Source organism: Sceloporus undulatus, chromosome 3 (genome assembly GCF_019175285.1).
Source record: "Sceloporus undulatus isolate JIND9_A2432 ecotype Alabama chromosome 3, SceUnd_v1.1, whole genome shotgun sequence".
Taxonomy (NCBI): Eukaryota; Metazoa; Chordata; class Lepidosauria; order Squamata; family Phrynosomatidae; genus Sceloporus; species Sceloporus undulatus.
In genome coordinates, this window is record NC_056524.1 from 124,410,256 (window position 1) to 124,435,195 (window position 24,940).

At 39.8% G+C, this 24,940-nt stretch overlaps 1 protein-coding gene across 2 annotated transcripts; it reads left to right on the forward strand.

The window, feature by feature from the left end:
* Positions 1-30: 30 nt before the first annotated feature.
* GPR180 (G protein-coupled receptor 180) lies at positions 31-22,857 on the forward strand. Of its 2 annotated transcripts, none has more exons than XM_042460307.1 (9): positions 31-235; positions 2,466-2,624; positions 5,833-6,033; positions 9,090-9,270; positions 10,657-10,706; positions 13,676-13,833; positions 16,644-16,835; positions 17,378-17,455; positions 21,614-22,857. In XM_042460307.1, the coding sequence occupies exons 1-9, from the start codon at positions 79-81 to the stop codon at positions 21,770-21,772; spliced, it is 1,335 nt and encodes a 444-aa protein (XP_042316241.1). In that variant the 5' UTR covers positions 31-78; the 3' UTR covers positions 21,773-22,857. The 2 variants fall into 2 exon arrangements, with proteins under 2 accessions (XP_042316241.1, XP_042316242.1); XM_042460308.1 differs by having other exon boundaries at positions 2,491-2,624.
* Positions 22,858-24,940: the final 2,083 nt, after the last annotated feature.

A 24,940-nucleotide genomic window follows, 5' to 3' on the forward strand; every position in this document is an offset into this window, starting at 1 on the left:
CGCCCCCTCCCGCCCTGCCTCTCTGTCCTGGGCTGAGGCTGCTGCAGACGTGGTCGGGATGGGGACCGGGAGGTGACCATGATGGGGAGCCTCCTGCTGCTGCGATGGCTGGGGCTAGGGCTGGCATGGTGGGCCGCCCTCTGGCTGCCGCCCGCGAGAGGCAAGACGGTCCGCGGAGGCTTCTCCAGCGCCGCTGCTGCCCGAAGCCAGGCGGTGGCCCAGTTCCAGTTCCACGGTAAGGGCCCGGAGGACTGGCTTGGAGGGGACCAGGGGGAGTTGGGAGTTGGGGTACATCCACACTGGAGAAATAACCCGTTTTGGTAGCGCTTTAACTCTTTTTGGCTCAAGGCTATGGAATTCTGGGAGTTGGAGTTTGTTGTGGGCCCAGAGCGGAGCAAACAGCCATAAGTCAGCACACAAGGACAATGTCTACTACTCAGGATGGCTGTGTATCTCCCCTGCTGTCAGAGGCAGTGTGCCGCTCTCTGTTCGCAGTTCTCAGAGGAGCATGAAATGGGCGGCAGGTTGCCCTTAGGACTTGCTGGTAGGCTTTCTGATGGCAACTGGATTAGATCCCCAACCTTTGGTCCTCTATTTGCTTTGATCCTCAGCTCCCAGAAGCCCCAAAGAGCTTGGCCAATAGTCAGGAGGGATGAGAACTGAAGTCCAAAGGACCTGGAGGATCACAGACTAGGATCCACTAAGAGAAACCCTTGATCTGATCCAACACATGGCAATTCTTGTGTTCCAGAGCAGCAGTGTCTCTTCTGCTTGGAGTGAGAGGTGTGACAGTCCACTCCGCCAGGCTATCAGAGCCATTTCTGATTTGTCCAGTCTGTCCCCATGAAATTACAATGCGTGCACATTGGGTGGCAACCATGCTTTCTCCATAACACATTCAGGTGTAGCCATGTCAGTCATGTAGCAAAGTACAGTAACATCCCAAATCCACAAAACGGTGCTCCCTTTATTTGGCTGATCAGACTTCAGGAAATGCATGATGCGGACTTTCAGATCTTTACATACCTTTTGTCCTGTGTCAGTAGTGACCATTCTGTGCATTATGCCCATCTGAGAGGGAGAAAACAGCCCTGCCGTCAATGGGGTGCATAAAGTTTTTGTATGGAAGATAACAACATTGTTGTAAAATCTGCCGCCAAACTAATTGGGGGAAGGTACAGTATCCTTACATAGATCCAGTAGATATCCCCAAAAATGAATACCAAAAGTTTTCACACCTCTGACTGTAGCTGCTGAAATCTTAAATGTGTCCACTTTCAGCAGCACGCCTTGTAGAAACAGCCTGTTATGAAATGGCTGGCCGCATGCGTCTTGACCGTTCTGTGGGCTGTGCTCAACTGGGAGGGAAATGGCACCTGCCACCAACTTGACAGTGGGCCCTTGGGATCCATCTGCTGGGCTTTGTTCCAGGACCCCACCATTAATACCAACATCCATGGGTTCTCCATTCCCATTATATACAAAGGGTGCCACTTACTGTCTATACTCATGTATAACTCTAGAAATTTTAGTCAAAAAATTGACCCAAAAAAACTGACTTATCCATGAGTCAATGTAAGTACTGTACTTTAACTCTTACTGTAAAAAGGAACCATCCCCCGGTGAAAGGCAAGAGTGCAATCTGTCCTGGAAGCATTGGACCCACTCTATTCATTCATTCATACAGCCTTTAGTAGGAGCACAAACATGCCTTTGGAATTGTGTAAGTTCTTTGGCATTGTTTTCCTTTGCTTCATCCTTTAAATCCTTTGTTACATGCCCCTACGTTTTACCCACAACTTGTCCACGGGGCATGTCAAAATCCATAATTTTGGCCCCAAAACCTGCCCTCGACTTATACATGAAGTTGACTTATAATTGAGTATATACAGTACATAAAATGGCAAACCAAGGTTTTTTTTAGGACTTAAAAAAATAGTTTCAAGCCACAAATGGTTGAATCTGTGGATGCATAATCCATTGATATGGAGGGCCCACTGTATATAGAAAATAACAGGGCGGCATGTTGTTTTTAAAGTTGCTGCCAAGCCAATTGGAGGGAAGGTACAGCATTGCTCAGCTGATTATTGCACCAGACAAGGAATGAGCAAGTTCCTTGTTTTAGGCTGAATCTGGCCCCTCTTCCCCATCCCAGCTTCTACTACAAGGAACTGAGCCAGAAGCTGACATCCCTGTAATATTATTCTGAGAAGGAACTGAAAGATGACCTTTCATTGTCATAGTTGGACCATGAAGTATTAAGTAAGGAACAGATGTTCAAAACTAGGAACAACTTAAACTTCTCTTTGAGAAGACACAAGAATAATGTTGGTAAGACAGTGGACTTTTAGCGGGAGTCCAGATTAAGAGACACTTCATCCAATTTAGTCATCTTGGTAATATTTGTATTCTCTTTCTTTTATTTAATATATGTAACAGAATTTGACTTCTTTTTAAATATCAAGGTGATTGTGCTCTTCTGTATGTCAGAATCAGCAATGTAGCAACAGCTGTTGGAAAAGAAGCCAAGCTTCACCTATTTCAAGCTCAGGAATGGCAAAAGTTACAAGACAGCACACAGGATTACAGCTGTAAAGAAAAGCTATCCAAAGCTCAGCTCATAAGTGAGTATGACAGGATGGTGGAAGGGGGAATAGGTCCTTAACTTATTGAGACAGCTTGTAGCATTATTAAATACATCATTTGGTTGTGTACATATCAGTTTAGGGTTTAAAAACATACAAGAAGAGTATAGCATAAATGTACTCAAGTATCAGAAGTATAGTAGTTGATGCATCCCCATATTAACTTCATAGCAATATAAGCAGTATTTTTTTTATACACAAGCCTTTTCTGTTTCCCTTTTCAATGTGTTAGACTATAGCCCACATTATCCTCAGATAAATGGAACTGGCTGTTTATCAGTCTCAGCTACTGTGCTTCCTCACAATTGTGCCTCCCCCACTTTCCTTAAGATCTTCTGGCTCAGTCTTTTTCTTCTGCAGTTTGGAGGATGCACACACCACAGCATGCCATAAGTAGGCATATGCTGCTCTGTACCAGAATAAACATGTACAGCACGTAATGCAACAAGACATCACATACAGTAAACAAATACAGTAGGACATACATGATGATACACAGGTAGGAGTGAAGATGCACATGAAAGCAGCTGTAGTAACACAACATGCACTAAATACCAGCTGTCTTTCACCTGTGTAGAAGCATACACTGCTGCAGCTTGATCACTCTGGTGATGACTGTTTTGTCTTCATGAAATATCAAAACACACATGGATATTTCTTTGGGTAAACTTTTTTTGTTGTTTAAAAATTCAGTGGCTTGTAGCCTAAGATGAGTTAACATAAGGAAGTTAACTTTCCACCTGCATCCACATTCAGTCCCTGAAAGTCAGAGGAGAATGCTGTGGAGTGAGAGGTGGGATAATGCTGGGGGAGGAGGGAAGCCTTCTCAGTTCAAACCTCCTAAAGACTTCAGTCTAATAATCACTTGAGAATAATCCCCATTGCACTCATTAAGGCTCAGTTTTGAGTAAACATGCATACAATTGTGTTTTAAGCTCATTTATCTTAGAATCTAAGCCCATATCAGCCTTTATCCTTTTCTTAAGAATAGATTACCTTTTATACAGACTCTAAGTCACATGTTACCAGATTTCCAGAGTTCAACAAAACATAAATGGTAAGGAGTTTTTACCTTCCCTTTAGATTGCTTTTAATATATCTGTTTTTATCTTTAAATTTTGCTGTTGTTGTTGTTGTTGTTATCTTTATTGTATGGCTGCTTTGAATCACTTTCCAGGGCAGAAAGGTGGGGTTGAATCAAGCAAATAAATAAAAATAATACACAGTTTTAAATATGCTTATCTGCTATGGTCCACAGAACATTGGAGTAGATATGGTTTGCAATATATATTGGGGGATTTCCCCCTCCCCTAAAGTGACAGTAATTCCTTTTCATTTATTCTCAGGGTTTTCTCGCTTCAAATTAATTAAAGCCTGAACTGGTTTCCTTGGAGCTGATTTAAAAAGAAATTTCTTTTCATCACCTAATTATGCTATTAACTAATTGCGCAATTAGGTGGTCATTTTTAATATATTGAGTGTTAATATTTGAATTCATAATTATGGTACCATAGAAGCAGCATGCAGTTTTGTCTTGTATTGAGAAAGTCTCTTATATCAAGGGGCTCCAGTGTTCCTGTCTCTCCCTCACCCCCCACTTTTCCCTTCCAGTTAGTCACTTCTTGAAAATGAAGCCAGGCATTCAAGCTGTCAAGTTTAATACCACTTCTGTGAAGCACAAATGTGTGATGTACAAAGACACCTGAAATACTTTTAGAATTGTTTTCAAAGAAATACTAATACAGATATTTGTAATTTATGTATTGCCCAGAGTAAAGGCATGCAAATTACAATTTAGAAAGATAGAATAGTATTAATATCTATTAGGTGCTAAACGAATTAAGCCGATAATAACAGCTTTCCTTTAGTATCATATATTTTTGCCATTATATGAGTGATTTTACTTAAGGTTTTCCCCACCTCCGGTGATTTTGAAATTATGCTCCATGAGCCAGCTTGTCTAAATAGAGATGTGGAGGCTTCATCATGTATGGGGACATAGATAGCTGCCATATTGCCCATCTAGCTCTGTATTGTCTACTCTGACTGGCTGGCTGTGGTTTCAAACTAGAATCTTTTATATTTCTACCTAGAGATGCCAAGAGTTGAATGTGGGCTTCCTAAATGCAAAACACATCTGGTACCATGGAGCTACATATGTGAACTTTGGTTGTATTATGCCACTAAGAATATATGAGTTGGACCACACCTGATGGCAAGGATGGAGAACTTCTTTTCAATATGAAAGCTGAATTCAGTTTCAGAGTAGTTTTCCAGAGCCACATTTTAGAGCCGGACAGGGCCAAGGGCAAAAAAGAGGAGACCAAAAATACCAATATATTTTAGTTTACACTTAGGATCCATAGGGGAGCATTTTAAATTTTCTCAGTAAGTAGCTGAGAAGCCACTAAACAACAGTGTAATGGGGAAAGGGGTATGATCACCCAGAAAAACCCAGAGGACAACATTGGGACCACAGGAGACTAGATTTAGCCCTACAGCTAAATTGCATTATGGTCACAAGCCAACTGTAGTTCAGCACATCTAAGTTCCATTCATTGCAAGTGAGTTTTACATATATTTAACCCTGTCTTGTTGAAGTTAAATATAGGCTACTTAACTTAGGATACATTGTGCCGTGTAAACATCACCATTTGATGGCGCGTTACCGACGGACCCATGAGGCGCCGTCATCGTGCCGTCATTACGCGCCTTGCCCCTCGCGCGTAATGACTATGCCAAAATGGTGGCAGCCGTTCCATACGGCCACCGCCATTTTGACGTAGCGGATGCTCTGCATCCGCACATCACATGGCGGAAGTGACACCACGAGTGCGCGACTAGCGCCTCGCGGCATCTCTTCCGGGGCCAAGGAAGGAGCGCGATTTTCGCGCTCCTTCTTTGCTGCGTCCGGGAACCACACGGTTTGGATGCTGCGGTTCCCAGCCACAGCAACCAGCAGCGGCGCGAGACTGTCCCTTCTGGGCTATCTGTAACGTGCCAAAGTTAGTTAACCCACCTGCATTGTAAGTACATACAGGGGGGGAAATGTTTGCTCTAGTCCAGGGAATTTGGACTGACTTCAACGCCTTGTTGCATATGCACACTGTAAAAAATGGGTGTGAGAGCTAGTCTCTTTTTCTTTCCAGCTTTCTGAATGTACTGATTTCCTTCTTTCTTTTTTAAGTGAGCATGAACTGCACTGAACAGAATTTGACAGTGTCCCAGGTTCCATATCCAGACACATGGTACGTGTTTTATGTCGACAAGTTTACCTGTGCAGAGAATTATGAGAATTCTGAATCCGAGGATGTTCAGTTTGAAATGGTGTTACTAAATCCCGATGCGGAAGGGAATCCATTAGATCACTTTAGTGCAGGGGAATCAGGTAAGATATTTTTTTTTTTTTTACATTGGAGATTGGGGGAGGCTTAGTGTGACACATGCCTTGGACTACAACTCCCATGTTGCCCACTTAGCATGGCCCGTGATGAGAGTTAGACGAGTTGTAGTTCAAACCCTATAGAGGGCACCATTTTACGTACCTGTGTCCTAGATAAGCTAACTAACATTATTACTCCATTTTATAACAGGGCAGTTAACATTAGTTGATTAGCTGATGGCTAACGCAACATGAAAAGAATGGCAGCTTGTTATTTCATGGAATGAATTAAGAATATAGAATACACATAGAGATAAGTAACTATCTTCAAGTAACAAATTCTAAGACAATATATAAAAGCAACAGGACATACTTCTGTTGGGAAACACAGAGACCAAGGGCCTTTAATCAATCTTGATGTGACACAATGCTGGCTAAAGTGCATACACCATAAACATAACTTCTCCAAAACTGAAATCTTTTTGTATCTTGCATTTGTGCTGTATGAATTCACGGTCCCTTTTAAGTATAGCAGCAGTGACATCTAGTGGTAAGAAAGAGACACACCACAGGTATCTATTGCAGGGCGTCTGAGATTTTGTCATAGTAAATGTTTTAAAAGTTAGGCACTTATGCTTAAGACAAAAGTGGAACCTCTTTCACATAATGTAGAAAATAGTTGATTGCAGCACGGCAACTACAGTGTTTACCAATAACCAAAGACTGCTGGTAACATGCAGCTGGGGCTGCTTTTTCAAACTTCAATTACTACTGCCTAAATGGAGAAAAATGGGCCTAAGTACTGGATATATGGAAGAGACATTATAACAGGCATTTGAACAGACTTGTATGGGACTTGGAGGTCCTGTTTTACAGTGGCTCCGTTCCTTCCTGGAGAAGCAAATCCAGAAGGTGGTGGTGCCGGGGGACTCCTGGTTGACTCCCTGGAATTGAACTGTGGAGTCCCCCAATGTTCTGTGTTGTTCCCCATGCTATTTAACATATACATGAAACCGCTGGGGAAAGTTATCCTTAATTTTGGGGTGCAGTGCCATCAATATACAGATGAAACATAAGTCTACTACTTCTTTCCATCTCAATCCAAGGAGGCTGCCCTGCTCCTAAACCAGTGCCTGTTATCAGCAATGGACTGGATAAGGGCAAACAAATTGAAACTTAATCCAGATGAGACAGAGGTGCTCCTGGTCATCCAGAAGGCAGATCAGGGAATAGGGATCAGCCTATGTTAGATGTGGTTACACTCCCACTGAAGACGTAGGTTTGCAGTTTGGAGATACTCCTGGACTCAGCTCTGAACCTCTGCAATGAACAGGAGTGATTTTGCCCATTTAAAACTTGTGTGCCAGCTACACCCATTCCTTGAAATGCTGCATCTGGCCTCCTTGGTACATACCTTGGTTACATCCCATACTTGGGGCTGCCTTTGAAGTGTGTTCGGAAAGTTTAGCTAGTCCAGAGCTGCAGCCAGGGTGTTAACAGGCAGGTTACAGAGATCACACAATGCTCCTGTTGAAACAGCTCTACTGGCTGCCAGTTTGTTTCTGAGCACAATTCAAAGTGCTGGTTTTGACCTATAAAGCCCTATATGGCTGAGGTCCAAGCTATTTGGCAGACCATATCTTCCTGTATGAGCCATGCTGGAGCTGTGAGATCCTCAGAAGAGGCCCTTCTATCCACCCAAACACCAGCACAAGCACAGTCGGTAGGGATGTGGGAGAGGGTCTTCTCAGTGGCTGCCCCTAGACTCTGGAACCCCCTTCCCAAAGAGGACAGAATGGCCTCTCTTTGTTGTCCTTCTTCTGGCAAGTTAAGACCTTTTTGTTCAGACAAGCTTTTAAAACAGAAAGTTTTTAAAGAACTTCCTGGCGGTAAGGTACTCTTTTAAACTGTATGGTTTTTAAGTGACATTATCTTTTTAAATTGTATTCTATTTTTTAAAAAAGTATCTTTTTTAATTTGTAATAGTTTAATTCCATTTTAATTGTCACTTTTGCATGGTTTTAATTGTATTGTGCTTTGAGACTGTAAGCTGCTTTGCATCCCAGTTTTGGGGGGGGAACAGGGTACAAATAAATATACATTCTGGACTCCCCACCCCCGAAAATGGACACTTGCCAATATTCAAGCTCCATAGGCATGAATGGGATGTGTGCCCTCATGCACACACGGGGTGCATGCCATGGGGGCGCACCACATTGAAAATAATGGAGATCTTTCCTCCGTGAATATTCAAGACCGCGGACCTCAAGTCTGCGAGAAAGGAGGGGCAACTGTAATAATAAATATAATAACAGTGTGTTCCTATACATGAATTGGCACATCAAGAAGAAACAAAAGGCATGCGATAGGATAATGTGCTCTGGTCACACCCTGTAATTAGTTCTCTGAAATCAGATCTCAATGGTGATACACAAGCTATACTAGAATTTCAGTGCTGTTATTGCTGGTTGTCTAAATGGATACTTTATAATATATGTGCAGCTCAAGAGACATGGGCAGGAGAGGTGAGACCTGTGACATGCTTGTTCTACCCTTGCCCTTATGAAAGTAGCCAGAGGATAGACTGGACAAGTGAGAAAAAAGAGCAGTGAATGTCTCTCTGTAGCAAGGCAGTGTTCCAGGATGGCTACAAGAGGCCTAAAGTAGCCCTTTGCAAACACCACCATTCTGGATGGTGGAGCTCAGGTGATTACCAGCCAGTCTCCAATGTGCCTTTCTTGAGCAAGGTGTTGGCTCATGTGACCTCAGCTCCCGGGCTTTAAAAGTTACTTTCTAGAAAACTTCACCTAGCACTATATTTCTTGTTCTGTCAGACCAGGTGAAATCTTGTTTATTGTCTCATGCACTTTAGATCTCTGTTTTTGGATTTTATCCGTTCAGATTGCAGCTGTTTTGTTAATCTTTTAAAACAGTATTTTTGTTTCATTTGTCACTTTTATTTCGTTACTTGTATTTACTTTGACATTTTTTTGGAAATAGCTTCGATTTTTATTAAATGTCTAAATGAAGGAATGTGAATGGCATTCTGCTCTTCTTTCTAGGCCTACACGAGTTCTTCTTCCTACTTGTCCTGGCATATTTTGTTGGTGCTTGCATATATGCTCAGTCATTGTGGCAGACTATGAAGAAAGGAGGCCCTATGCACACAGTGTTAAAAGTACTGTCCACTGTTTTGCTGTTGCAGGCTGCTTCAACTTTTGCAAACTATCTGCATTTTTCAAGGTAAATTGAAATCCCATCAATAAAACAATAACAATAATAATGATAATATTAACAACAGCAATCATCATCAACAAATGATGATAATATCATCCCACCTTTATCCCAAAATTGAGACTCAGTTACTGTCATACTGTGGCTTACAGTGTTCTTTCCTACCTCTAATAGCGAAGTGCGTTTAATGCTAGGGATTGAACTTGAAATCTTCTCATTGCAAATATTGGACTCTTCCACTGTTCTGTCCATGTGCATGGGAGAGCAGACTTTGAATCCGCTGCTACGTTAGTGCATTGTTATAACACTGCCGAGGTACAAGGCAGATGATTTAAGAGAAGTCTATACTTTACCAAGTAAATATGTTTTCTGCATGTTCTCTGATGTTACCCTGGTATTTCCTACAGCAGTGTGGAATTTCCTACAGCAGTAATAGCTCAATAGGGAGCTAGTAGGAAATAACATCCAGTGGTAAGAATAGGCCAAGAAAAACACACACTGTAAAACTGTTTTGTTTTCAAAGGCCCGAAACAAATGGGCTAAATGAAGTGGCTTCCAGACGTTTTGAGGGCATGGCAATTAGACCACGCATGCCTCCAAAGTGGCTGGAAGCCCCTCTGACAACATCCTCCAGTACAAATTAAAAAGAAGCTGCTTTAATCTGCCACCTGGGCTGTGTGGTTTAGGACTGCATCAGGCGGCCCATTTTGGGAGCGGGCCATACAGTCACCACAGTCCTGGCCTGATCGCAGCCAGCCGTCTTCTTCGCCCCTTGATCCCACCTTCACCTTATTTCTATGTAGTTAAGCATTTCAACTTCAACTTCTGTTTAAGTAGTATGCATCCTTTGTACATTTTGTTAATGTCCAGATTTTCTATACATTGTTTATACTTCTTAACTGAGACCAACCCTACTGAATAGAACTGTACTGTTTACTACGCTACAATTTTTTCTTAATGTTTTCTTCTTATTTATGCAAAAAAGATACATACATTCAAGCATAGATTGCAAAATAGTGCATTCCAGTTTTCTGCTGTTTAAAGGTCTTTTTACAATATTTTTTAACTATTATTATTTTGGAGGAAACCAAATATGGAATCACCTCAGTGACATTTGCTTGTTTTGCAACAGCCTTTCTTATGAGAGTGGGAGTGTATGTGTATAAAACATTTATATAGACATTTATATAATTTTTCTAGAAAGGTAAAATTCTTCTTCAGGGAAGTTTAGTTTTTGTACAAGAAGAGAAAAAAATTGAGATGCTTACATGTCTTTTTATGTTCAGAAATAATGTAAATAGATTGCATGAACAGTTCCAATATTAGACAAAGAACATTTTTAATGAGAAATTTAAAGAAGCAAATTCACCAGCAGTTTTTGTCTGTTTTTATTAGTTATTCGAAAAATGGAGTGGGAGCACCTTTCATGGGAAGCCTTGCAGAATGTAAGTATAACTTACACCATATATGCTCAACTATAAGTCGACCTCATGTATAAGTCAAGGGCAGGTTTTGGGGCCAAAATAATGGAGTTTGATATGATAAGTCGAGGGTAAAACTTAGGTGCATGTAACAAAGGATCTAAATGATTAAGCAAAGGTAAACAGTGCCAAAGAACTTACAAAATTCCAGAAGATATAACTTTGTGCTCACTTTAAAGATTGGATGGATGAGAATAGAGGGAAGTTAGTGCTTCCAGGATAAATTACTTTCTCCTTTCAACATGGGGTGGTTCCCTGTTAAAGTACACTACCTACATTGACCCATGGACAAGTCGACTCAGGTTTTTTGGGTCAATTTTTTGACCTAAATTTCTAGACTGATACATGAGTATATACCATACTTTTGATCTATAGTTGTGCCTCAACATTTGCGGCTCACAGTTTCAATTACTCACGAGGTCTAGGCTGCTGCACATGCACTCCTCATCATCATCTCTCCTGGGCTTTTCCCCTGGGGAGGAAAAAAATTGCAGAAGCCAGGAAGGATGCGCCCACCAATCCTGCCCTTTTCCAGGCCAGAGAACTGCCTCTTTTCCCATGTAGTTCTCTGCTTTGGGAAGGGTTTTGGGGAAAATAATCCCCCATCCTTTTTCAGGAAATGGAGCTGCCTCTGGAAAGACAGCTCTCTTGCCTTGGGAAGGGGTTTGGGGAAAGTGAAATCGCCCTCCTTCCTGCCATTCCAATATCAAGGGTCGACTGTACTTATAAACATAGATGACCTTAAGAGAAACTTGAGGCAAAACAGACGGCCGCGAAGGGGCGGCATGACACTGCCCCTGAGAGAGCAGCAACCACATGCTGTGGCCCCAATCCAGCCAGCTTTTCCGCCCTTATCTGGAGCAGAAGAAAGCCGCCTCTAGAGCTTTTCGCCAGCTCTGGGGCAAGTGACATCTGAACACCACATCCCTAAGTCACCCAGAAGCTGGCTGGCATGTAATCACCAGCACAGCTTCCAGGCAACTCAGGGGCATAGCATTAACTGCCACACCCCCAAACCAGAGTAGAGCCAGACTTTCAGGGCAATCTATTTTATCTGAGTTTTCATATATCTTTATTTCATGACATGCTGAATTTGCTGGAAAACCAGGGCTGATTTTATTATGGAATACCATGCTTAAAGATCCAGATTCCCGTTCTTGCATGGAACTGCTGTCTTATTAAAAATACTTATTCCAAATGGGGCTAATTTTCTAGTTGTATGCATGTCTACTCAGACGTACGCCCCATTACAGACAGGTAAAGGATTGCAGCCTAAATGACTAAGAATACCAGATTACAACACATTAATTAATAAAATTCATCTTCCCCCTAAGGTGAGGTGGGAAAATGTCAGACTTGTCAGATCTGCTTTGAACCAAATGCAAAATGATGACACAGAATGAAGGAACAGGGTGCCTCCAAGCACCTACTCAGCCCAAGAATTTGCTTTCAAGACAATAACAGATCTTATATCCTTTTACACACAAATCCACTCTTGCATTTTAGCAAGCTATTTGGCAGGGTGGTGTGAGAGACTTCTTGCCACTTTTGTTAAAGAATTGGGAATGAGAATTTTTTGGTAATCTAATGCAAATTGACCTGAGATCTGTCACTAAAAAGTGTTTTCTGGAAACATACGTAACAGTACTGGGTAGCCCAGGAATGTTAATCTCTTAAGTGTAAGAAAACAAAGATGAGGAAATGAAATAATGAGCGTGTCTATCTCCATCATTTTGTTCCTCATTTAAAAAAATACATTTGCTGTTTCCTTATTTCTCCTTGTGCTGGTTCTTCTGTCTGATGTTAGTACAATATATATATTTTTAAATACAATGGCTAGGCTTCCAAACTGGCTATTATTGCAGCAGCAAGACTAATCCTGCCCCGTTCTGTTTGACAGATACAGTGACAGTTCTAGAATGTATCTCGACTGGGGTGCATAATGCACAGCTCAGGGAGCCGCATGTAATACTCTGAGAAGGTCCCCTCCTTTGTCAATATTTTGACACACACACACACACTCCACTGCTAACACCAAATTCCTCTACTGCCAGTTTCTCATTGATTTCATACACACTGCTCTTTCCACATTGGAGAATGGGGTGGAGTGAAGCCTCTTCATTCTCTCTTAATGAGGAAAGAGAATCACTGAGGTGTATAGCTCCCTAGTAAGCATTACATGTTGTCTTCTGGGCTCAAAAGATTGCACATTCCTATTCTACATATTTGAAAATGGTTCTCCTCCAGAAAAAAAGTTCTATATAGCAAATTCTGATCTGCAGTTCTATGAGGAGGAAACTATATGTGTCAAAGATTAGTATCCAAATACCAAACAAATGGTTTAAATATAGCCAGAGAGGTGGATGTGATCCAGCCTATATGTTGAGTTCCCTTTCTGTTTACCTTAGCTAGCTGGTTATATTGAAACTGGTTATATCGAAGGATTTACCAAAATGATACAGACTCATTTTATATACATTTGCTGAATCAAAGCTCTGTGCAAGAGAATTGTATACAGCATATTACAGGTTAAGTCATTCTTATCCAGAATTCCAAAATACTCCAAAAAAGCAGACTTTTTTTTATGTGTGGCTGAGATGGTGACACTTTTGCTTTCTGATGGTTCAGTGTACACAAACTTTGTTTCATGCACAAAATTATTAAAAATGTTATAAAATTACCTGCAGGCTATGTATGTAAGGTGTATATGAAACATAAATAAACTTTGTGTTTAGACTTGGGTCCCATCTCTAATATATCTCATTAGGTTTGTGTATGCAAATACAGGTATTTCAAAATTTAATAAAAATAAAAATCTGAAATCCAAAACATTTCTGTTCCCAAGCATTTCCGATAAGGGAGACTCAACTTGTATTATTACCACTATAATGAATACATTTTACTCATATTAATTTTCTTCTTCTTTCCGTTAGTGTGCGACATAATCTCTCAGATGCAGATGCTGTACCTACTGCTGAGTTTGTGTATGGGATGGACAATAGGAAGAATGAAGAAATCTCAGAGTAAACCTCTCCAGTGGGATTCTACTCCAACGTCCACTGCCATTGCTGTAATTGTTGTTGTGGCTCAGGTCTGTTACTAGATTGTGTTGCATGTTCAGACATGAGGAGATCTAGAACTTTTTTATATTAGTAGTTGCTCACTGATGACCAGAGTAATTTATCTCCTAGACCTCCTAAATTTTAATAAAGGTGTGGTAAACTTACTGTCCCCAGCTTAACTTGTATGGAAAATAGAATTGTTTTCAAAAATCTTGGGTGGAATTTCACACATGAATATTACATCTCTTTCTGAGAGATGGGGGATAGGTAAGGGGAGATCTTTTGGAGTGGTTAGCAGGGATTAAAAATGTTCCTATTTATAGCTATCCAAGACTTTATGAGAGCCTCAGTTCCCATGTACGAGATTCTCCTTCTGACAAAATAATAATAATAATAAGTTTATTTAACCTATGACTAATGGCTCGTACAGACAGGCCAAAATAAAGCTGCTTTGGGTCACTTTGGAGGTATGATCTTTAAATGATGCATACATCCTAAGAGTCTGGAAGCTGCACCAAAGCCATGTCTAATTAACAAACTGTAAGCAGCTCTGATAGCCTTTTGGCTGAAGAGTGGGGTATAAATAAATATTGTTTTTGTTGTTGTTGTTGTTGTTGTTGTTGTTATTCTCCAGTCCTTAGGACTGGAGCATGGCTTTGGCATGGCTTCTGACTCTTATTTTATTTTATTTATTTATTTATCTTAGGATGCATGTATCATGTAAAGAGCATACCTTCAAAGTGACCCAAAGCAGCTTTATTTTGGCCTGTCTGTACTTGGCCAATGTCTCATTGAAAGCATTCATCGGCAGCCTTTGTTCCAAACAGTGATAGACATTCAGCAGGAAATGATCACACCTCTGAACCATATAGCTTTTGAAAGCTTTGCCATGGAAAATGGCCCCTCACTAACACCTGAACTGTCTGGAAGTCAGACATGACAGATATTCAGTACTAATTCCTCTAACTCTAAAAAAACAAAAATTGTTTACACTTATTGAAGAAGTATGTGTTTTGTTTGAACAAACAAAGCTCAACAGCAGCATGTGTTTGTCAACTTTTCAAATATTATTTTATCTGATATATCTAAACAATTGTTTCCTTCTGTGCACAAAGGGGCATTTAGATCTGTGCCAGTGTCCTGCATTACCTAAGTATGCATGAAATAATTAGTACTGGGGCAGGTCACCCTGTAATTAAAGTAAACAAACTGCTCACATGACTGCAAAAAATAATACCTAACGAGTAAGAAAATATTTGTCTATGCCTGGCCAACTCAATTCATGAAAAATATCATTCTTTGAAACAAGGTGGCATTTGACTCCATCTAGACTGGCCAAAATATATAAAAATCCAAATATGGTCTGCTGGAAATGTAAAAAGAATTCTGGTAACTGGCTACACATGTGGTGGTCATGCCCTGTGATAGATGTCAGGGATGATGGGAGTTGTGGCTCTTCACCTGGCCTGGAACTCACCACCTGGTTGTGCACCACACTGACCAGTTTTGGCCAGTTGTTGTATCTTTGCAAGAGTTGCAGAGAACAGGCTGAAGACCCCGACAAACTCTCCAAGCCTTCTCACTCTTGCCTCCACAGAAGTCTTCACCCTTCTTCACCAGGGTCCTGCTGGTTCTTGTAGCTTCACCCAAGACACCAGACAACTCAGTAGTCTTATATAAAAGATCTACTTTATTCTACTATATACACAGCTCCAAACAATACTCAACTCCTCACTCTCCAATCCAACTACAACCCACTACTACAACCCACAAAATACACTGGGATGTATAGTCATTATATCATGGTACCACCTACTGTTGTCTGTTTCCACCCAGTAGGCGTGTACATCATTCCCATTGGTTCTCCTTGTTCATCCCACAATTAATGATTTCATCATCTCAGCCTTGACCACTTAACAATTGTCAGGTGTGTTCAATTATCCACTTTGCAATTCTTGTCCTTGGCACTCTGGACCTGTTAATTGTATTACCATTCACACCTGTGTGGTTCTCAATTGGCTTCTGCTGAGTCACTCTGACTCTCACATACATCTTTTATTTCTCTTACTGTATAACCCATGTGGCTTTTTCCTTAACAATAGAAACGTTTTGGAGACAAATTCATAAATCAATTCATTCTATTCTAGACATATCTTTTGAATTTACTCCAGAACTGTATCTATTAAATGTGACCAGCATTATCCAACATAAAGAACGAACCAAATACTGGAGACAGATATGATCTCAGTAGCGAGAGTGATGTTGGCACAGAGTTGGAAAACTGAGGTATCTTCAATAGATAACTGACTACTGAGAATGTTAGAGATTGCTGAAATAGATAAAATTTCAGAATCTTTGGCGGGAGAATCAGATGCTAAATCCAAAGAACGATGGATAAGCCTCCTCTCTTACTGTGATAAAAAGTGGAACTATATGAATTAGAATAATTACTTTAAAATGCCTGGCTATGGGACATTGTACTCATAGAGTTTTATTTTCACAAGTTTTTCGATTGAGTTTAATCTTTGTATTTTTTTTGTTTGAGGGAACCAAAATAATTAAGATGACTAAGTCAAAAAGAATTTGCGTGAAATAACATAGAAAGAGAAGAAAGAAAATGATGATCACCCTTTATAGGTTTTTTCTATTTGGAAGGTCAATACTGTCAACATAAATGCTCAGATATCATTCTTTGATAACATCTGTTTTGTTGGTGAATACCTGTACCTTCCCCCCTCATGGGCTAACAGTGTGGTGGCATACATTTTCAAATGTATTTGGGGGAAAAATGCATATGGGCATCATATTTATTCTAAATGTATTGTTTGTGTTTTTGTAGAGTATTCTATTAATATGGGAGCAGTTTGAAGACACTAATCACCACAGTTACCACTCACACCAAAGTTTAGCAGGTGGACTTCTTATTGGCTTAAGAATTTGCCTAGCTCTTTCTCTAGGCTGTGGACTCTACCAGATCATTCGAATTGAGAGAAGTACATTGAAAAGAGAATTCTATATTACCTTCACAAAGGTTTGTGCATTATATGGAAACAATTTAGTGTCTTGGCTGTATTCTTATAGCAAACTACTTAACAAGCAAGAACTAATCTTGGGGAAATATGTTTAATGGTGCTTCTAGGCATGTTTACTTATTACTTTTGTGAAGCTACTTCCAAGAAAGTACATATAGGATTGCAGCATAAAGCAATTGTATGCATAGATTTGTGGGTGTTGACACCATTGAACACAATGAGGATTACTACTAAATCAACAAGCCTAGGATTGTTCTATAAAAGTTTGATTAAGGTTACTTTCTCATTTTATTTTTTAGATTTGTTCCAGTTTTACAGAAAAGGTCTCACAAGATAACATTCTATTATATTCTATCTGTTCTTAAAATCATATCTATTATATTTGATATTTAAAAAGCAGTTGGTAAATTACAGAAGACAAAAATTTGAGATGTAATATAAGTGTGAGATGGTGCATAAATAGTCCCAGTTTTTGTCACATTAACATACAGTTTTGAAACATGGAAATAAGTCATTAACAATATGTTTTTTCTTCTATCAGGGCTGTATCCTCTGGTTTTTGTGTCACCCAGGTCTTGTAACTATATCTCTAATGTTTAGAGATTATCAGCGAGAGAAGGTAATTATAAACAACATGAAAGGTACTTCTCAGTATAGAGAATCAGTCACAGAATGATTTCTACACATGTACAATATCAGTTTAAGGCATTTTTACCCACTCTCCCACCCCTTTTCAGCCAAAAAGACATCAAGAGCAGCTTACAAAGTTCAGACCCCACTGGGATGCTTACAGTCTACAAGTTTTAAATATTTGTGTGGCTACCTCTTAATCACCCACCATGTGTGGAAATTTTATAGCTAATGCTCACCATTTCTGTAACTTGAAGTAGTTGAAGGAAAAAATTGAAGCTTGCTAAGGTAAAATCAGAATATACATATATAAATATCCTAAAGGACAAATGGGTGCAAAGAAACTGGACCTAGAATTGGTTTACTTGCATACAGAGAGAGATTCACTTACTTACTTGGTGAATAATAGAAAGCACAGATTTATTATGTATTATTCACTTCAATGGGAACTAATGTGTTAGTATATAGAGCCTGTTATATTTAGATAAAGCCCACTGTAATTCTCAAGTGAGTGACAATCCTAAGTTTAGTGTTCAGATGAATATCTTTGCACATCAGTATCTTGTCTAGTCATTTCACACCTGCCCTTCCCAGTCCTAGTCTTCTTCTGATTTCTTGACTACAGTCTCCTTTTTGCTCAATGATTGATCCAAAATATGGGAAATCTTTATTTTAATTTCCTCATCATCTATATTGAATTTATGTAAATCCTCTTTGGTCATTATTTTTGTTTTCTCTGTATTGAAGAATAACCCTCCCTAAGCACTTCCTACTTTGACTTTCCTTAGTAACTGTTCCAAGTGTTTGCTATTTTTTACTAGTAGTATGGTGTCATCTGCCTGTCTTAGATTGTTGATATTCCTTCCTCCAATCTTCATGTTGATATTCTGTTCTCTGATCTTTACTTTGCTTTCTTCTGAGTCCAAACCTCTGTTTATGGCAATTTTCAGCATACAAATTAAGAAAATAGAGTGCTAGAATGGAACTTTGCCTGACCCCTTTGCCGATGGGGAATTATTCTGTGTCTCCAGTAGCCCCTTGTCCTGAGTACAGTTATGCATCAGGGCAATTAGATGTAGTGGCAATCCATAGCTTTTCATGATCTATACAGTCAAAGGCAAGCATATGCTGATTTTCTTGTGCAATTCTATCAAGCACATGCTGATTTTCTTCTGGAATTCTCTGGTGCGCTCCATTATCCAGTGTATGTTTGTAATGAGATCCTTAGTTCCTCTTCCTTTCCTGAACCCAGCTTGCATCTCTGGACTTTCTCACTGTCTAAAACTGAGGGTTCATATTTGTATGATACTTCTTCCCATGTGTCATTTTATTTCATAAATGGAATAATTAAAATCATATTTTATCTCTTTTTATAGCACTTCTATGTATTGCTTCCATCATCTTTTCATTTTACCTTGATTGTGTATTATGTTTCTCTGCTGGTCATAGAGTATCTCCACCCTTGGGTTAAATTTCACTTTGATTTTACAGGTCTTGTGGAATAGGTCTATAGTTCTTTTTTGTTGTCAGCTTCCATTTCTCTGCTATGATTATTATACAGTTGTCCCTCCATATTCGCTAGGGTTAAGGGAACAAGACCCCCATGAATATGGAAAAAACACAAATAATAAAAACACGTTTTTTACCTGAGAGGACACCTCTCTAGGAATCTTTAGGTCCTCCAGTGCAACTCTGTGGTCAATGTCCAACATACACTGACCATAGAATGGCACTGGAGTAGCCACAAATGATCTTTCAGTGCAACTTTTAGTTAAAGTTGACCGCAGAGTTGCACTGGAGAACCTAGAGAGAACATATTAATGAAATCCGTGAATAATCAAAGCCGCAAATATCAAAACCGCAAATATGGAGGGATGACTGTAATAATTCTTTATATCTTTGTGCACTAATAGTTAAACAGCTGCATTCATGACTGACTGTATTTTTGTCTACTTTCTGTTCTGCTTCTAGTCTGTCCTTTACTGCTTCAAGCATTTTGTCTGTCATTCAATGATTCTTTTCTTTCTTTCGGCTACAGGTAGCATCTTTCTGCTTTCCTCCTTGATTATGTCCCTGACTTCTGTCCGTAGTTCTTCCGGTTCCCAGTTTGTTAGACAAATCTATTTTTCGCATTATCTTTTAAATTCTGCTGGGATAATGGTTGGTTTAGTGCTCTTTTTTAGCTTTATTCTAATTTTTGATATTAGTAGTTCATAGTCAGTGCTGTGGTCACAAGTGCCACAGTCTGTTTTAAGTCATACCTTAGTTCCATTACAGCCAATTTCACTTAAATTAATTTGTCCCATTAACTCTCAAGGCCCCATTCTTGCTAGACAGTCTAATGCCACTGAGTGCCAAGACAAGTATTCTCTAGTGGAAAGTTCCTCGTAAGTCATCAGACTACAAATTCTAGGATTCCATAGGACAATCAGGAAAATTAAAATGATATTAAACCCCTGTTACTGTATTGTGTAGGTACACCATGTCTAGACAGAATCTGTTGTACTTTTTTTCCTATCTAATTTCTCACCTTTCTCATCCAGGTTGGTTTACCACATAGATTAAAACAAAGGCCCATTACAGAAGGGCATAAACTACGGACTGGGTCCGTATTAGGGTTAGAAAGGGGCGTCCCTTCCGGACACACCTAACCTTAATACGGACCGAGTCGGTACAAAATGGCGGCGCCCGTTCCACACAGGGGCCGCCATCTTTACGTAGCAGACGTGCGCACATATGATGCTGCAAGTGCGCCATTGGCACCTTGCGGCGTCATATCCGCACCATAAAGAGAAGCACCGTTTTGGCGCTTATTTGTAGCGCGGAGGAGTCGCACGGTTTGGCTGCTGCGGCTCCTCCACATTGCAACCGGCAGCGGCGTGACACCGCCCGTTTGGGGCGGTCTGTAACGTGCCCAAGTTTTTTAAAAAAACAAATAAGCAATCATATTAAAACCACAATTTTAAAAGCTTGAAAGTAATTTGGAACATAGTAGAGGAAGTAAAGGGGGCCTAAATACCCTAAGGGCACCAGATCCTGTTTGCTCTTGAAGACTAAGCAGGGTCAGGCCCAGTTAGTACTTGAATGGTATTGTATGCTGTATTTCAGAGGAATTAACTGGCAAAACCACCTCTGAGTACTTGCTTAGAAAAAACCCTATGAAATTAATAGAGTCTCCATAAGTTGACCGGCAACTTGAAGACACATACACAGAAACACACAAAGGATGTAAAAGTACAGCACACCCTTTTAAAAGACCATTCTGTCACAACCAGCCAAAGGGTGTGTCTGCTCCTCCATGGCAGGGTTTTTGGACTGGATGTTCCTTGTGGTTTCTTCTAATTCTATGAATAAATAGTCTTTGCCTGGAAGAACAGAGGAAGAAACCCAATCCTTCCTTGGGTGGGAATTCCACCTCCTTGGAGCAATCGCTGAGATGGCTCTCTCATACATCCTCGCCAAATGTGCTTGTGGGTGTACTGCAAATAGTCTGCCCTCCGTATCCACAGATTCTGCATTCACAGATTCAACCATTTATGCCTTGAAAATATTTCCCCTCCCTCCAAAATAATTTTCCAAAAATCAAACCTTAAATTTACTATTTCATGTAAGAACACCACTCTACTTGCCAGTGTGTATAATGAACATCCTCAGATTTTGGCATCCACAGGGTATCTTGGAACCAAACCCCAATGGATAGCAAGGGCCCACTGTAGTTACATCAGATACATTTAAGGTCAGTGGGCCTCAGCCTTTGACCTTTCAGACATTTTGAATTTCTATACACCTCAGCTAGCATGACCAGTGGTCACAGATTTTGTCCAAAATATTTGGAAGTTCAGAGAAACAGTGTTTTAGGGTACATTAGATATGGGGAAATTATGGCTTTCCAGATGTGAACTCCCTTAAAGTTCTATTATAACCTGTGGTGAGGGAGCTGAGTTCCAAAAACATCTAGAAATCCACATGGTGCCCACCCAGGCTACACAGAATACTGAAACTCTGTGTTAGGAGATCTTGCCCTCCTGTGCTTATTAAATTGAATGTAGATTTTGCAATCAATATTTCATTCTTTCAATACAGCACTGTTTTTCCTCTCTCTCCCCCTATTCCTTTCCCCCTCACATTTTGTTATTGTTTCTTATAGATTATTACCATCGGTGTCATCCTCTGCCAGTTGTTCTCCATGGTTCTTCTATATCGACTCTTTGTTTCTCACAGCCTTTATTGGGAAGTGTCCTCCTTCTCTTCCGTGACATTGCCCTTAACTGTAGCATCTGGACATAAAAGTCGGCATCACTTCTGAGATGCATTTGGGAGATGCATCGACAGAGATGCAATAAGGACTGAAAAACGGTGACTGTTTTAAGCTGGAATCCATTATAGATGAGTTTTGTTTTGTTTTTTCTGGAGGAGCTAAATAATTAAAATTCAACACTTAACTTTTCACTGGATCATGACACAAACAGGAATGAAGTGTATTTTATCAACAGCAACAACGAAATACATGGTGGTTCCTGCTGTTCTGGATGGAGACCAAGAACACTCTTATCCATGATATCGCCACTCCAAAACACCATCAGAGCTTTAACTGATTGCATAAAATAGTCTCACAATTGGAATAATAGATTGGTTGAAAGTTGCTTTGAAACAAAGTGTTTGTGCATAAGTTTAAAGGGTCTTAACAATTGTAATTGGACCAGGAAGCCAGTGTAAAATGTTTACAGTGAACTGTAGTTCTGTTGTATGTATTTTTAATATATAAAGCACTTTCTTGCCTTGAAGTTTGGATGTAGTTCAAATTTTAGTTCCATCACCAGCTGCTTTTTACATTCTGTGTTTTATACAAATGTTACAAGAGTATATGGGTGATGGACTAAGTACAGAGTTGTTGTTTTTTAAAAATGCAATATTAAGATTATAATAACAGCAGGCTTGTGTCTCCTAGACTGACCGAGGGTGGGGGAGGGATGGAATGTGTAATGCAGCACTAGAATTTTAATCCTGATATAATTCATTACTCTTACACTGAGGATTCAATCATAATTAAGCCATATTCACAGATTAAATTAACAGAAGCATTTCAAATAAATGTTAGTTTCAATCACCAACTACCCATGAATTCCTGTCCAAGGATACTTAATCAGGATTAAATTTTCTCTGAATAATTGAAAAACAAAATACTCACTGGATTTGTTATAATCCATGTTGGCACTGGGTTCTAAGTAGTTGCCATCTTCCACCCGTTGTAGTAGAACCACACTTTTAAATGATGCCTAGCTTTCAGACTGCCATTGTAAATGCGTACTTTTATTGAAGTGCCTGTTTATTGCTCAAGATTGCAATCAGGGATACGTTTTGCAATATGAATAAATATTCCTGTTTTAGTAATTGACTCATTTCAGCGGTTTTGCATATTTTAGGTCCTAACTGGTATCCTAGAGGGAACAGCAAGCTAGTTTTGGTTCTAAAATATATTTCAGTTTCCTCCCGTTTACAGATACAAGGCTGTGCTTATGCTGTGTTAGTAATGTCATCAGAAGCAGGCATGAAAGCTGATTGATTCATGCTTATTTGCTGTTTCTACTTGCTCAGAGGCAATAGTCACTCACTGTGTTGATCCAATTGCCAGAAGAAAAGAGAACATACAAAAACTCTTACTATCCTACTTTCCCACTCCATCCACCACCCCTCTTGCACACTAGGACTAGCCACAGTGGGAATACAACTATTGCAGAATTATCCTCAAAGAACTTGCTTTAGGAAAGAAATCAGTAAGACAGCCTGAGGCTGTAGTGCTGCCACTGTACAAGCTTGAACATAATTTTTGGAATGTAGCCTTGAAACCTGCAGACAGCCTCGTCTTCAAAAGCACTTTAGCATAACTACTTCTCAAGCTAATAGGGCTTCCAGTTTTGGAGCACTCTGTAAAAACAGTCCCAGCACTTCATTTCAGATTATAGCTAACACGGATATTTCCCTCTGACTTAGGCAAATGGCAACATGACAAAGTTCTTCCTTAAATAAGCTCACAGGTGCCTCTTTGTAATTCAGGACAAGAATGGTTGGTTGAAGCTGGAAAGACTAAAATACTATAATTTCATGCTATCAGCAAAATGATTGCAAAATGATTTTTTGCATTTCTCTGTTAATCACATCAACATCTTGTTCAAAGTTGTGTTTATATCTGCACTCATATTCAGAACAGAAAATTTGCTTTTTGGCACAAGCATAAATTAGGTTTTCCTTAAACACAAAGCCCAACAAAGTTTACACCAAGAGTTGGGAAGAAGGATTGTTGTGTGTTGCATTTACTCAAGAAAGCGCTACGTAACTCAGCTATGGAACAAGGTTATTTTAAAACAAAAATACTACTGCTGTTTCTTTTTTTATGTGGTTGGATTTCACATTGCCCCAACAACCTTTGAAATAGGATGGACATAAGGAGACTGGCAAATAATATACTTATTTCTTGCATGAGTGCCATTCCTTCATAGCAGCCTGGGGTATTGCCATGAAGAGTAACCATGTGCCATTTCATACCACAAAACTGCAGTACTGTGATTCCACTTTAACTGCCATGGCAATGTCCTATAAAATCCTGGGGGTTGCTGTTTAGGGAGAAGCAATTAGAATTCTAAGCTGGAGAGCTCCTCTGGTGCCTCTGGCCAAACTACAGATCTCAGAATTCTATATAATGTTGCCATGGCAGTTAAAGTGTATTTGTGTTCAGTTGGTCTTCCAAATCCACAGTTTTTATCCATGAATTCAAGCATCCATGGCTTAAAAATGTTTTTAAAATATATAAATTCCAAATGTAAACCTTGTCCTTGCCATTTTATATAAGTGACACCATTTTACTATGCCATTGTATTGAATGAAACTTGATCATCCATGGATTTTTGGAATCCATGGGGAGTCCTGGAACAAAATCCAAGTGGGTACCAAGTGCCCACTGTACTTTAAAGTGGCCTTATGTTATTTGCTTGACCTGTGTGGCTTTTTCAAATGTTACAGTTTGAGATTGGTCTATTCAAATGAAACAACTATGTGCCACAGAAAAATGTCCTTTGTGTTATCTTTACCAAATACTGGTAATTTTCCTACCTGTTAATAGAATAGAAACAATTATTTATGGCATGATCCTCAGTCGCTGCATTAAGACGAGTGTCAAAAAGTGACTTGAATGTCCCACTTAATTGTGATTCTTTTTGAACCATCCAATTCCACATTTTGCTGCAAATTATAGGATCAGTTTCTGTAGCCTGATGAGATGGATAAAATGTTTACAATCTATTTTATCTGATTAAAGGCACAGAGGAGCTTTCATTGGATAGGTCCTGGGTGTGACTGCATCATTGTAGGAAGGAATAGAAGCAACCCTATGGAAAGTGATGGTGGTGGCACAACCATCCCCTTCAAAAGTCCTCCCTCTCTCTTACAGTGTTTTACAATAACCACCTGTTCATGAACA

Bases quoted from the DNA above. Each gene is read 5' to 3' on its own strand.
- GPR180 (XM_042460307.1), top strand. From the start codon at position 79: ATGATGGGGAGCCTCCTGCTGCTGCGATGGCTGGGGCTAGGGCTGGCA. The intron at 236-2,465 runs GTAAGGGCCCGG...TTAAATATCAAG, and splicing joins GGCCCAGTTCCAGTTCCACG to GTGATTGTGCTCTTCTGTAT. The intron at 17,456-21,613 runs GTAATTATAAAC...TGTTTCTTATAG, and splicing joins GAGATTATCAGCGAGAGAAG to ATTATTACCATCGGTGTCAT.